Source organism: Pseudorca crassidens, chromosome 2, assembly GCF_039906515.1.
Source record: "Pseudorca crassidens isolate mPseCra1 chromosome 2, mPseCra1.hap1, whole genome shotgun sequence".
NCBI classification, from domain to species: Eukaryota; Metazoa; Chordata; class Mammalia; order Artiodactyla; family Delphinidae; genus Pseudorca; species Pseudorca crassidens.
Window position 1 is genome coordinate 38759148 of NC_090297.1, and position 15278 is coordinate 38774425.

At 36.6% G+C, this 15278-nt stretch overlaps 1 protein-coding gene across 2 annotated transcripts in view; it reads left to right on the plus strand.

Annotated features, from left to right (window-relative positions):
• The window catches only part of CMPK1 (cytidine/uridine monophosphate kinase 1), a 33383-nt gene extending 19398 nt beyond the window's left edge, over positions 1-13985 (plus strand). For both annotated transcript variants that reach the window (XM_067726060.1, XM_067726059.1), the window contains exons 2-6: positions 6169-6315; positions 10065-10217; positions 11467-11543; positions 11786-11882; positions 12907-13985. In XM_067726060.1, the coding sequence (XP_067582161.1) occupies positions 6169-6315; positions 10065-10217; positions 11467-11543; positions 11786-11882; positions 12907-12948 (516 nt within the window). In that variant the 3' untranslated portion in view covers positions 12949-13985. The remainder of the gene's footprint in view (positions 1-6168; positions 6316-10064; positions 10218-11466; positions 11544-11785; positions 11883-12906) is intronic.
• Positions 13986-15278: the final 1293 nt, after the last annotated feature.

Genomic DNA, 15278 nt, shown 5'->3' on the forward strand with positions numbered 1-15278 from the left:
TGAGGCTCTTTACAAATTGTATTCCCAAGTAGTTATATTTCTTAGGGTGACTTTCTTACTTTTGGTATTCCCTGGGTAAATGATATTCTCATTTTAACGTTACTTACCTTTTTTAAAAAAAATAAGTACAGTTGGTACTGTACTGCTTAGTGTTTAAGAAACCTCTCTTTCACAAAGTGAATAGAGGCTAGAGATGCATTTGAGTGGTTTGATGTATATCCTCTGAGTGTTCTCACAGGAATTGAATTAAATGTGAATTCTAGGCTCTTAGACCACCTGCAACAGCGTTTGTGTTGTAGTGATATGAGTGTGTTGCTTGTAGGCTCTGCAGTGACTATAAGAATTGATTATTTAGGGCTTCCCTGGTGGCGCAGTGGTTGAGAGTCCGCCTGCCAATGCAGGGGACATGGGTTCGTGCCCCGGTCCGGGAAGATCCCACATGCCACGGAGCGCCTGGGCCCGTGAGCCATGGCCGCTGAGCCTGCGCGTCCAGAGCCTGTGCTCCACAGTGGGAGAGGCCACAACAGTGAGAGGCCCGCATACCGCAAAAAAAAAAAAAAAGAACTGATTATTTAATTAACAAGATGAGATGAGTGTTTCTTAAGATTAACAAGACCTCTGTACCTATCCATTAATGTTGGAAATTTTCAAATTATTGAGCTCCTGGAATCCCTGGAGGCTTCTGGGCCTCATCTTCATCTTTGACTATTTTCCATCCCTTTCTGTTATAGGGAATGTGCATTGATTCAGAATGGCTGAGATGAATTAAAAGAAGTAAAAATACTGGAAATGACCAACTGGAATGAAATTGGAGTGTGAAAATTCCAATTCACAGTTGCTATAGGGTCCATTTGGTATGTAGAACAGATGCCAAAATCCTCAATATTCTGAGAAGTCTTCTGCAAAATGTCAGAGGGATATTGAGGCCTTACACAAATGAGAAAACAGTCTATTTCATGGCTTCTAAATCACCCTTTCTTTAAGTTTTATTTATTGTTCTACCTTCTTGTCATTGCCTCTGAAGAATCACCTCTTCCCCAAGCAGACAGTGCTGGTAAAGACTGAATTCCTTAGGAAAAGTTAATGCAAATATGAAAAATTGACTTTATTAATTAATAGTAGGGCTCAAGTCACTGTAAATATGTAAGTCATTATTTCATCCTTTGTGAATATAACCTATTTATTTCCCCAAATTAGCACATTGCCTGGCACTTTATAGAGACTTAATAAATATTTATGGATTTAAAATAAGTTCCATGTATTGCCTGAATTAAGGTTTTCTTACGTGAAGAGCAAAACATTGAGGAAAATAAAATAGTGCTGTAATTGTCTGCAGTTGAATGGATTATATCCCTCCTCTTTTCTCCTTTGCAGGATATAAGCTTTTAAACTATCACTCTTTAATTAGAGAAAGAAATATGCTTCATGTTAATTTGGAGTCTGTCTGCTAAAGATTTTGCCTAGGAAAAGATTTAGCTTGATTTATAACTTTCATAGTTTATAGTTAATATGTAGAATTGTGATTAAATAGGCATGGTCAAACGTGATGTACACATTTGGAAATACAATGAGGGCGGACTAAAAATGAGATTGGAAATCAGCTAGCAATTTAAGTCAGATATTCTATTTAACCTTTCTCCCACTGTCTTCTTTCCTTCCTATGCCTCCTTTCCTCCTTCCTTCCTCTTTTCCCTACCCCTTCCCTTTCTCTCTCTCTATCCACTCTCATTCCTCCCTCCTTCCCTCCCTCCCTTTCTTTCTTTCTTTCTTTCTAACCTCTGTAAAATGGTGATTATAAGAAAAATCCTTTTTCTAACCCTCTGTGGGTAAAACTGGAAGGAACCCTAAACAGTTCACCAATTTTAAGCATCTGGGCACTGTACAGCAGTTCTTAGAGTCAAAAGTAAGTTCTCCAAGACCGGCAGGTAATGTTACTGGAAAGTGCTTATCAGACATCTCAAAGTAATCAGAAAAAGTTCTGTTGGAAATGCCTTTTGAAATAAATGATAGCCTTACATGAAGTGTTGCTGGGATGCTGTAAGCTCTAAAGACATTGTTTGCAACAGTGCCAAACTGGTGAGTCTGGATGGCTCCGGATAGCATTTCCAGGTGTTATGCTGAAGGTGCCTTGTTCACAGTACATAATCAGAACTAGATTTTTAAGGTTCACTCATCTTACAGGGAATGCAAAGTAACTTAGTCTTAGATGCTTCATAGATGTGTCAGCTATTTAAAGGACCAGTTTAATTTAGTTTTAATTCAGTTGCTTTAAAAATATATTTGTTTCTGCTATCTCTGCTGTGTTCCCTCTATGTAGCTCAAGGCTCAGTAGCAGTCCAATGGCACTTTCTAATTGCCATACTCACAGGAGGAGGTGCCTGGCATGTGGTTCTCCTCTGCCCCCAAGGACTTGCCATTTACGCATCATTTGTACCTTGAACTCTTTTTTTTGCTATTGTTTTGATTCTTTTTGTTGTTGTTTTTATTCACATAGAACGACATTACCTAAATTTAGAAAGGAAGAAAGAGAATTGCTAAGAAGGGAGAGAAGTTATCAAGATGATTTGAGATTTGATACCGTAAAATTGTCAACATTTGCTTAGTTGTAGTAACAGAGTGCTGTTCTGTACTTGTTGAGAGTATGGTGCATTTCTCCTCCCTCCAAATCTTAGTGTCTAATTCACAGAAGTTATTGAGTTGTTTTTCAGCTTCTTAAAGGAGAAAATGAAAGTAAAAAAATTTAGACGTTTACTCTAAATGAATTGAATTTATACATTTGTCACTAGAAAACTACTATTTTTAGCTGAATAGTGGCTTGTAATTGTAGCTATTATAGTTTATAGTGTTTATAATTTGCTGTGGTTTAAATGTTGGTCTTAAGACTGTAATTAGTGACCCACTAGATTTTAATTGCTAGGAAATTTCAGAGAATGTGAAAAAGTTTGGGTTAAGCCTGGGAAATATCCATTCTTGCTTTCCTCAAAATTGGCATCAGTGACTATTTAATGACAGCAGAATGCTTTGAAAACATGCTCTTTAAAGTCTAGCTATAATTAAATACCATAATAACTAGTGTGTAAGTGATAGTTGCTTTTTTGTTGTAGAAACTCTGTGGTAAGTGGAAAGCTTCAGCAAAATCCTTAAGAAAAATATAGTATAAAAAAGTAACTGGTAAATAGAGGATTTCAAAAAATGGAATGTGGATGAGAAATAGAGACATATATAGATTTGACATGATTATATTTATTTAAATTCCTTATCTCCTTGGATTTGCAGATAAGGTTGTTTTCTGTGTAATTTTTAAAAAACATATCATTTGTACACTTCTACAATTTACAACTAGTCTCTCTTTTAAAAAAGTGATATGCCAAAACCCATTGTAATGTAATGTAAGCTTGCAGATTTGAGCTCTTCAATGTCAGGAAACAAACAGTGTGTGTACTAATTTCTAAATTACTAGCTGGGTTTCTAAATGTATATGTTGTTCATACAGCCAAGGCAGTCTGTACAGAGCAATCTGTATTGTTGGTGTTTCCCTGAGCGTTTGCCATTGTTTAGCACTGTTTGTCTCTGCATTTATTCAATATTACCATATGCTATAATCTCTAGACCAGATGAGAGCATCCAGCAAGCATAGACTTCCAAGCAGGAGCCAGAGTAAGCAGTGGAAAATGAAGCTGCTGTAAAATTTTGTGGACAGCCGTTGCAAAATGCTTTCTGAAAATTGTACATAGTAAATGGGAAAGTAGGTCACATCTCGTTTTTTATAAAGTCTTTTCCATATCCATACCCGTCTTTCAAAAATTTATACTTGGTGATAAAAGTAGGCATTTAAAAATGGTGTGGTGTGAAAATAATTTTAAAATAACAATTTAAATAATTAAGTACTTTTGTATTTATTTCCATTTTCTGTAAATGATGGGAGTGTTTTTAAAAGCCTGTTACAACAACTAAATACACTTTTGATCATTTCTTTTCATGCAAGGAGCTATTGTATGCCTAAGAGAGACATGAGTGATACTATGGTTTTTGTTTATTCTCCTCAAACTTTATATCCAATTTTAGTCAGCAAATAAACTATTTAGTTTGTTTTTCTTTGCTGACTACCTTATTGTTGGCTCACTTTAGTAATAAACAAGAACAAGTTTAGCCAGCAATTTTTAGAGATAGAAAAGGAGTAAAGAATGGCTTCTGCAATCTTAAAAAAAAAAAAAGAGAGAGAGAGAAAACTCACTGTAGCCTCAGTAATTGAGAGAGTTAAGTTTTGTAAAATGTGCAATTGAAACATTCTATTCTGGAAGGAGGGGTGGGAGTGTGGGCTGCCTCAAATCTTAACATTGAAATTAAAGATAAAATTTAAGTTATCAAATATTTATGGTACACTTACTATGAATGAGATAAAAACCCATTTAGGGAATCTTAAAAATTTGGGACTAGATGATTGCTGTAATTGAACATTGAATATAGATCTCAGTATTCTGATATTTGAGAGTAAAAATAATCTATTTTATTATTATGGAAATTATTATTATGAAAATAGATTTTATAGTTCTTTTGATTTAATAAAAGGGAACATGCTAGTTCATGTGGAGGAAGAAGCTTTTCAGTATTCATAATTGTCTCTTAGATCTGTATTGTTTTCTCATTCCAACCACGGGGAAATGACAGAATAACACTATAGCATCTTATGTGACTTAGTTCAACTATTATCCTATACCCTGACCTAATACATCATTTGTAAATCCTTAATAATGACTATCACAATTGTAATACTACTATACTCCTGACCTTTCACAGTGTATTCATATCGTTTATCTCACTTAAGTCCTTTGATTGGTCTCTCTGTCAAAACCTTTAAAGCCGGACTTCCCTGGTGGCACAGTGGTCAAGAATCCGCCTGCCAACGCAGGGGACACGAGTTCGAGCCCTGATCCGGGAAGATCCCACATGCTGCGGAGCAACTAAGCCCATGCACCGCAACTGCTGAGCCTGTGCTCTAGAGCCCATGAGCCACAACTACTGAGCCTGCGTGCCAGAACTACTTAAGCCTGTGCACTCTGGGGCCCGTGCTCTGCAGCAGAGAGAAGCCACTGCAGTGAGAAGCCCACACACTGCAACAAAGAGTAGCCCCCACTCGTCACAACTAGAGAAAGCCCGCGCACAGCCATGAAGACTCAACACAGCCAAAAATAAATAAATAAATTTATTTTTTAAAAAACCCCAAAACCTTTAAAGTGAATACATATATATGCACACATGCACACACACGCATGTATGTAATAATACAAAAATGCTGTGTATATATAATATAAAAATGCTTCCAGGTTATTTAAGATAAGTATCTTCATGATGGCAAGGAGGTAATTGATGGCTTTTCTCTCCTGCTGCCTGTCAGGCTCTTTGGTAGGCATTTTATATAAATACATTATCTCATTTAATCATCACCACTGAATTATAAAATAGGTATCTATATTCCCATTTTACAGATGAGACCTCTCTAGTCACAACTAGAGAGGTGGGAAATGGACTTTTGAGAGTGGTAAAGAAGATGCTGGTTTAGATGGAGAGACAGTGATATTCTAAGACACTATTTGATTACGTGTCCACTCTCCAGAGTGGTCAGGAAAGCTAATTTCATGGAGGGGTAGGACTTGTACTGTTTACTGAGAAAGGGAACAAAACAGAAGAATGGGGTTTGTGTAAGTGCTGATGAGTTCAATTTAGATGTGTTGAGTTTAAGGAAGGGAGGATCTTATAGAAGGTGGGTACAGCCAACTGTGGTAAGATTTTGGGGGGTTTTGCCTTGAATTATGTAGATTTTTGTTAGACATTTCTTTGAACATTATTAATAACATTTAAACTTTGTGTTTGTGAAGGAATATGATGAGCTGTTAATGCCTTGAATGGTTAAATAAGTTCCGGGTTGATTGCATGATTTGTGAACATTATAGCTACCATACGCTACATAGATTAAGGATATTTTTTAAGCAAACTGGATTGTATGAAATCTCTCTTCAATTTTTCTTTATTATTTATTTATTATATAAGCAGAGCTTGTTTATTATAGAAAAATTAGAATATAAAAGTTACCATGAAGGGAAACAAACAGTAGTCCTAACCCTGGGTTGAATGTATTTTGATCTTTTTCCTATGTATTTGTTCTTTCAGAAATATGGCTACACACACCTTTCTGCAGGAGAGCTTCTTCGTGATGAAAGGAAGAACCCAGATTCACAGTATGGTGAACTCATTGAAAAGTACATTAAAGATGGAAAGATTGTGCCAGTTGAGATAACCATCAGTTTGTTGAGGAGGGTAAGGAGTGTGAATGCCAACCAGTTAAAACCACCAAGGAACTGAGAAATGAAATCTGCCTTCCCTTTGAGTAATGAAAAAAATCAGAGTATTGAATTTCTTGATTGTGGAGGGTGGTCATGGTGTTTGAGAATGGCAGAACTGGAAATTCCACTTTCACCTGGGAAGAAATTGGACAGTAGGAAACATTCTCTACCTTGGTCTAGGATCATACAACTGAACATTCATATGTGTACACTTGACCCTTCCCAGCGTGCAGACAATCCATCCTCCTTCCATTTCTATTTCTTTTTCCTCCTTTCCCATTTCCGTTTTCTTCCAGACTTTGTCCCTCCCTCCCTCTTTCTTTCCCTCCCTCTTTCTTTCCCTCCCTCTTTCTTTCCCTCCCTCTCTCCCTCCCATGACCCTCCCATTGTTGCCATTCTCTCAGTCTTGATGTTTCCTTTTCTGGTGCATGCATCACCATCTTCAATGTGAAATGCTGAGACTAACAGCTATCAAACTAAAATAGGTCCCATCTAAAAACAGATACCTTGCATTTACATGATAACTCTCCACTATAGATTCTCAAGATTATAGTCATTAATAGATATTTTCACATACAAGAAACGTGAAGGAGAAATGGAAGAGTGGGCACAGCAAGAAATAGTTGAAGCCCAATGGAAAAGAGATACATGAGCTTCTGATTGGAACCAGAGAAACTTGAAGAGTGGCTCATTCACACACATTCTTAACTCTTGTTTCAGAGATTGGAATGCTTCCATTCAGAGTAACTAAATCCTCTCTCCTTGTTCTCTGGATTTGATGCCCTTTCTCCACTTTTATGCTTAATTGTGAAAGAATAGTCTACATTTTTTACTTTTTCATTTTCTACTCTTCAGCTCCTTGCACTAAGACTCTATTTCCATCTTCATTGAAACTATTCTTGCTGATGTTACCAGTGATCTCTGTCAAATCTAGGGGATATTTTCAGTCCTTTTTCTTGTAGCCTTTAACTTCCTGTCTTTTTGAAACTCGTTCCTCCTTTGTTCTCTGTAACACCATTTCTCTTGATTCTCTTCCTCCTTCAGTGACTGCTGTTTCTTAAATCTCCTTTGATAACTCTTCTTCTGCAAGTTTCTTAAACCATGATGCTTCTCGGGGTTTCATCCTTGGTCCTCCTCTTATTTTATACATTTCTTGCTGGATGTTGTTAGCCATGTCCAAGGTTTACACTGTGCTAATGATCCCAGAATCTATCTATAACTCTAGCACAAATCTCTTTTTCTGAACTCCAGACCTATATTTCTTTTTTCTTTTTTTGGCTGCACTCCGCCTCTTGGAGGATCTTGGTTCCCTGACCAAGGATCGAACCTGCACCACCAGCAGTGAAAGCACAGAGTCCTAACCACTGGACTGCCAGGGAATTCCCCAGACCTATATTTCTAACTAACTATTAGGCATCCATCTGAATGTCTCACAAGTATCTCAAAATCAACATGTCCGAGTCTGACTGTATCATCTAAAATGTGATCACCCTTTATTTCCTATCCTGGTTAATGGTTCTACCATCTACCGAGCTGCCCAAGCCAGAAATCTGGGAGCTATCCTATATTTTCCACCTCTTCCTCAATTTCCCAAATCCACTCAGTGAGAAGATCCTTTCAATTACCTTTCTCTTTATCCTCTTCTATTTATTGATAGTTTTTTTCTCCTCTATTAGTACTATCATCTTAGTTCAGACCCTCTTTTTGTCTTTTTTTAAAAAAATAATATTGGGAAGAATGCAGACATTATGTTGGAAGATCAATCACTGAAATATATTTTTCATTTTTTACTTATTTATATTTTGGCTGCGTTGACTCCTCGTTGCTGTGTGCGGGCTTTCTCTAGTTGCGGTGAGCAGGGGCTGCTCTTCGTTGTGGTGTGTGGGCTTCCCATTGCAAGCCCGTGCCCTTGTTGTGGAGCACGGGCTCTAGGCATGCAGGCTTCAGTAGTTGTGGCTCGCAGGCTCAGTAGTTGCGGTGCATGGGCTTAGTTGCTCCGCGGTATGTGAGATCTTCCTGGACTGGGGATCGAACCCGTGTCCCCTGCATTGGCAGGTGGATCCTTAACCACTGCACCACCAGGGAAGTCCCAAGATCCTCTTTTTTTCTTATTTGGACCATCACTAGAGCCTTATCATTAGTCTTTTGCCTTTAATCCATCTTTGTCCCCTTCTAATCCATCCTTCATGGTACAGTCAGTGATTTTTTTTTCTAAAGGTGATGGGAGCATGTTCTTCTACTACTTAAAATTTCTCAGTGATCCTGTATTGCTTGCAGAATAAAAACCAAATCCTTAGTGTGGTATAACAAGTTCTTCATTAATTTTGGCCCTACCTACTTTCTAGTCATTTCTCCTTCCACTCTCTACACACATCCTAAGGTTCACCTCTACCAGCTTATTTCAGATTCATCAAAGCTGTTATGCTTCTTCATTTCTGAGCCTTTAACATCCAGTTGACACCATCTGGAGTACCTTGATCCCTGTCTGCCTGCCATTTCATTATTCAGAATTCAGCTCCTCTGCCACCTCTTTGGTAAAGCTCTTCCTGGCAGTTTCCCAGGTAGTTTGTGCTTGCTTCTTCGTTTTATCACAGCATCCTTGCATACCTCAGTATAGAACTTAGCACGTTTACTTACACATATTTGTTACGCGCTGGACCGTGAGCCCGCCAGGGGCCATGACCTTGCTCTTCATGTTCCCTGATGGTAGGCCTTGAATGAGTGTATGTTGAGTGAGTAGAATATTGATGTACCCCTTCAGATATCTTCTGCTACCATAATTGTGATAGAAATGCTATAGCAGGAGTCCAAAAGCATTCTGAAATTTTGTGGATATTGGAGAAGCTAGATGCTGGGTTAAAGCCAACCCTCAGATAAAGGAATTAGGGGTCCTGACAACCATTGTTCTTCTTGAGGAACCAGGAAAGTTTGAGCACTGAGGGAACTGGATGTCGGTTTGCTTTAGAGTAGAGGCTCCTCTGGAGTTTGTTGAAGGTATGCATCTGTGCTTACCTCATGGTGATTGATAGCGGTAAGGATTTGGAGATTCGAGATCTGCATCTCCCAGTCACATATTTCCACATTCTACCTAAATTCAGACTTTGGAAGAGGATGGTGAAATGTGCAATTCTTGCTGTCTTTCTGAATGTATTGTTTCCTTTGCTACCTGTGTTTTGGTGTGGCCAGTGGCATTTAGGTTTAAATTAGCTTCAGTTTAAAAAAAAAAAAGAGTATTGACTCCTACACTAATAATTAATGCTAGCAATCTCTTTATATATCCAAAGCTTTTTGCAGTTGGACTTGAATTATTGCAGAGAATCTGAGTACCTATAGAAGCAGCATACTTCCTACCATAGCAAAATGACCTGGGACGAGGAAAGGGAAGGCAAGATAAGGGTGTCTATTGACTGGAGCAAAGATACTGGTTAATGCTTATTTTTCTCTTTTTGCTGTTTATAACTTCGTGAAAATAATATATGCTTAACTGTAGAAAATTTTAAAACTACAGAAAAAAATTGTGTGTGTGTATAAAATGGGGGATACATAACCATAACTCTACCAGTTTGAGGCAAACATGTTATTTCCTTTAAGTCTTTTTTTTCCTATGCACCCTCCATGCTTATGATTTAAAGAATAATAATAAAACACACCCATATAGCTACCACTCTGCTTAAGAAATTGCATTACTGTAGTGTTGAACTTAAATCTTCCCTTTTTCATTAGGAAATGGATCAGACGATGGCGGCCAATGCTCAGAAGAATAAATTCTTGATTGATGGGTTTCCAAGAAATCAAGACAACCTTCAAGGTTGGAACAAGACCATGGATGGGAAGGCTGATGTATCTTTCGTTTTGTTTTTTGACTGTAACAATGAGGTAATGAAAATCTTTATCTGCCTATATGGGCTTTAAACAGCTGATGGTCAACTATTAGAGAAAAAGAAAGTGATTTGTTTCACTTATATTTACATTTTATGTTGACAGCAGTATTTTTTGAATTGGTAAGTTGGATGCACAGAACAGCACTGTCTTAAGCTATTTGGCATCAGCAATATTGTGGGCCTAAAACTTGCTTTATTTTCAAAATAACAAGAATTTGTGTTTTGCGTTAAGAATTGACTCATACCATGTTAGGTAATGAAGCTGCATTGTTACTTCTTGAGTAGGCACTATTATCAGAGAGTATCTTGCCTTAGGATGTCGTTTACTGGAAAAGAAACACACATTTCTGGGAAGTGGGGAAAACTTTCTACTTTAAAGAAACATGTATGATAGCCTGATTTGTCTTCTAAGAGTGAAATGAAAAAAAGCAGGAAAGCAGTCTTTTTCTTTCTGGTACTTCTAATAACATACCCAGACATACTTTTGAATAACTAAATGAATTTCTCGGTATCTTTTTTTTTTTTCCCGGAATCATTTAATTAAAAGGCCTGACTCTGTATGACAGCTGTAATATAAACTTTATTAAATTAATGCCAACGGCCTGAAAGAATAAGAATCAGCAGTACTGCCTTGAAGGAAGTTGACTATTCTTAGGTTGAATTGCAAATGTGCCTGTGGTGGAGAGACTTGCTGCAGCCTTTGAGTTGTTTTAAAATGTAACTCTCTTTTTCCAACCCCCAAAAATATGTTTTCACTTATTCTTCAGAGTTAATTTTAGAATGTTACCACAGCTTTATAACTAAGGAATGTTTATTCACGATTAACAAGGGATGCTTTATTCAAATGCAAATATGTTAACTCTTAAATATTTGGATATTTATGGAATTATCAAAAAGTAAGCAAAAATGGAACAAAGTTTGACGCATGTAATTCATACCTAATAAGTTAATAATAGATGGAACCATACACATAGAGATCATCTCTTTATTGCGGTTTGAAAAAAAATACACAGGAAAAACTGAGTCATGAATGAATTCTTATTATGCTCTGTACTTATTTAACCTAGTTTATATAAATTGAACCACATGTTTCAACTTTGCATGTTGATTAATGAATTAAACACATTGGGTTTAATGCAGGGTTTTGTTGGTAATCTCTTCGAACTTTCTTCTCTTTTCAGGTTTAAAAGACTGGCAAATTCATATCTTTTTAAAAATAACTTTTTATATATTTCTCTTTTTAGATCTGTATTGAACGATGTCTTGAGAGGGGAAAGAGTAGTGGTAGAAGTGATGACAACAGAGAGAGCTTGGAAAAGAGGTACTTTGCAGTTTTTACACATTGCCACCACGTCTCAGTTTGGAACTTGAGTAACACATTAAACACGTGCCCCATTTTGGACCAGAAAAAGAAAATGTCTTGCTTAAATATGTGGAATGGCTTGTCTAAAAAGCTGATAAGGGAGGGAGCCAACTGGGTTTTATTCTGTATTGTCCCCCGATCTGTCCTAAACAGGGGAGAGAAGTATGCTTAGAACTTCGCAATATTTGCTTCTGTTGCAGAATTCAAACCTATCTTCAGTCAACAAAGCCAATTATTGACTTATATGAAGAAATGGGGAAAGTCAAGAAAATAGATGCTTCTAAATCTGTTGATGAAGTGAGTATCCCTAGGCTGTCTAATAGTAAAGTAACAGTGTGATTTGGGGCAGGGAGGGGAGCAATATGCAGGAGAAAAAGAAATACCATGACAGATTAGTTTGCTTTTCAAAACACTGGAGACTGAATGAAAAGCTAGGCTTTTTCTTCTTTTTTTAAATTAAAGTATGTATATTTTATCAATTTACAATATTGTGTTAGTTTCAGGTGTACTTCTTTTTGAATAGAGTCTAAAATGGGTTTTACAATTTCAGACTTGTTCTTTGTAAAAAGTGGGTGGTGTATTAATTCCAAACCTCTTTTCTCAAGCACTGGAAAATTGGCATTTTCAGAACTGTGATTTGGACCATGATCATTTTTTAAAAATCTGTAACATGAATAGCAAATCATCTAGCTGAAGAGCCCCCGGTTTCTTTCATCTCTTCCATCACAGAGCATGTAGCTCCAGAGGTACAGGGTTTCCACGACCCAATGCTTGGGTTGCCTCTTCCTTCATGAATCTTGGGTCTCTGTACTGTGGTTTGTGGACTCTCAGTGCCCAGCCGCTACTAGTGTCTCTTAAATTCACCTAATCTTTCCCTGATTCCCTGAATCATCTTCCCCTGGACCTTTTTTTATCATGTAGTCATTTTTGGTTTTTTATCCACGGTCCCTTCCTGTAGAGGTGAGGTAATACAGAAGACTTAGTGTTTTAGAATCAGAACTAGGAAGATAAGCCACTTCAGTTTACTTTTACTTTTTATAATATTGGTAGCCTGTCAAGAAGTTTGTTGTGTCCTAAAAGCACTAGTAAAATTGAAGCAACATGTTCATAATTTTATATTGAAGCAACACGTTCATAATTATTTACGGTATTGTACTACTGTCTAAAGTAAAATAGATGAAACTAAGAAATTATAATGTGTTTTTTTTAATAATCCATTTTGAAAATTCATGTAAAATTGACTTTTAACAGGAACTTAGCCATATGGTGTTTTAACAATATTTGCCTTTTAAATTATTATTATTATCCTTTTCCTTTACAGGTTTTTGATGAAGTTGTGAAGATTTTTGACAAAGAAGGCTAACTCTAAACCTGAAAGCATCCTTGAAATCAGGCTTGAATATTGCTTTGATAGCTGCTATCACAACCCCTTTTTAAGGCAATTTTAATCTTTCATAATTACATCTCAATTAATGGCTGGAAAGTATGTAGTAAGACAAATTAAATTTTTTATCTTCATCTTTTTTTTTTGGTCACAGGAGTAGACAGTGAATTCGAGTCTAACTTCATCTTAGCTATGGTGCTCACAAAACAAAGAAGGGTGTTAGCTAGTTCTTTGTTTTTATTCAAAAAGAATATCCCTTTTATAGTTTGTGCCTCCTGTGAGCAAAACTTTTTAGTATGTGCGTATATCCCTTAAGTAATTACAACATGTTTGGATTAGGGAGTCCCCACGTCTTCTTTCTCTTGCAGGATTTAAATTTCCAACCTGTTAAGTGAATCTATGGACCAAATTCTAAGGAACTTTTTGTGTAGTGAGTTCTTGGACAGTGTGTTTGGTAAACAAAGTCATGAAATGAATTCCTAGAAGTATTTTAGTATTTATCAAATAGCTGACCATTTCCTATAGAAAGGTAAGAAAACTTAAGCTTTGTTTTACTACAGTTTGTACAGAGTTGTTTGCAGGGCATAGTCTTTGCTTCCACGGGTTGGGATGGGGGCACTGGGGTTTCAGAGCCTGGTGGAATTGTCAGTTTTATTCTGACATAAATCTGAGGGTAAGGGGCAAGGATCACATCTAATGACATGTGTTCCTTTTGCTCTATTATATAATGTTATTAATGATTAAACTGATCTTAACAAAATTCCTAGTAGTGGAACCTTGAAATGCATGTACTTAGTAGATTTATGGTAAAATGATTTGGTTAGTGTTTTAGTAAAACTTCAAAGCTTTTTTTGTTTTCTAGACTAAGCATAGGGTTAGTACAAAGCAGAAGAAATCTAATGGTTAAATTTCCCATTTGTATTTTATTTTCTTGAATACTTTTTTTCGTAGTTGTTTAAGAAGATTTAAAAATTGCACTTTGGTCAGAAAAATAATAAATTTATCTTACAAATGTTTGATTCCCTTCCTGGCTACTTTTATTCAGTAAATTCTTTTCTTGGCATCATGTTGAAGTATTAAAAGGTACAGAATTCTTAAAAAAGTATAGAGTCCAAAGGAATTTTCTCTTACATTCATTCTTCCTTTAAAAATCTCTGGAAATTTTTTCTCCTTACCTTTTTCTGCCATCACTAATGCAAAGTGGTATCCAAGGTTCTTAATGTGAGATTTATTAAAATTTTTCTCATTTTCAGCACTTATACTGTTTGGTATACAGGGTTAAACTGGGCAAGGAATTTTGATTTTGTATAATTACATTTTATATTTAAATCATTGGGAAGGGCTTCCCTGGTGGCGCAGTGGTTGAGAGTCCGCCTGCCGATGCAGGGGACGCGGGTTCGTGCCCCGGTCCGGGAAGATCCCACATGCCACGGAGCGGCTGGGCCCGTGAGCCGTGGCCGCTGAGCCTGCGTGTCCGGAGCCTGTGCTCAGCAAACGGGAGAGGTCACAACAGTGAGAGGCCCGCGTACCGCAAAAAAAAAAAAAAAAAAAAAAAAAATCATTGGGAATAGTGAGGACAATTTATGGATGTTATTAAATTGTAATAGATTTATTTATTTCTGTGTGTGTTATGAAATTCACTTATTAGTGATGAATTTTCAACATACTTGCCATAGAAAACAAAGTATCCATAAGTACTGTAACATATTAGCCACTAAAATCTGTGTTAAGATTATCTTGGTTTCTTGGAAGAGATTGTAATGAATTCTTATCTAGTGATTTAATCTAGCCAATACTGAGGGATTTTACTGGTAGTGGTAGTTCAATCAAACAGCTGTAGTATGAAGCAAGAGTAAAGACTAAGATTTTGAGAACATTCCTGCTCACATAAGTGAAGAAATCCATTGGATGGGGATCTAAATATTTATATTTATATTGTGAAAGCAAACTTAAGGTTTTTAAGAAGACTGCTGAGACTAGGTGCTTTGCTTCCTTTCATCACATATCTTTCTGTGGCATTTGAGAGCAAAAACCCAGAAACATAGTAATTGCTAAATTACGAGGCTTTCCTTTTTGTTTGCTTTTTAAGTAGAAAAACATGTTGGCAATATTGAGTTTAGGAGTTGATTGAGTTACATCTGACTTCACTAGTTTTGGTCATTTCATTTATTAAAGATACAGTCATCAGTGAGTTTTTGACTTTAAAGACCCCAATGGAAGGCTTGCTCTTTTTAAAAAATTGACTAACATTATTTTTATTCGATGATGTTGGATGTGTATGAGTTATCAATATTTAGTGAGTAATCCCA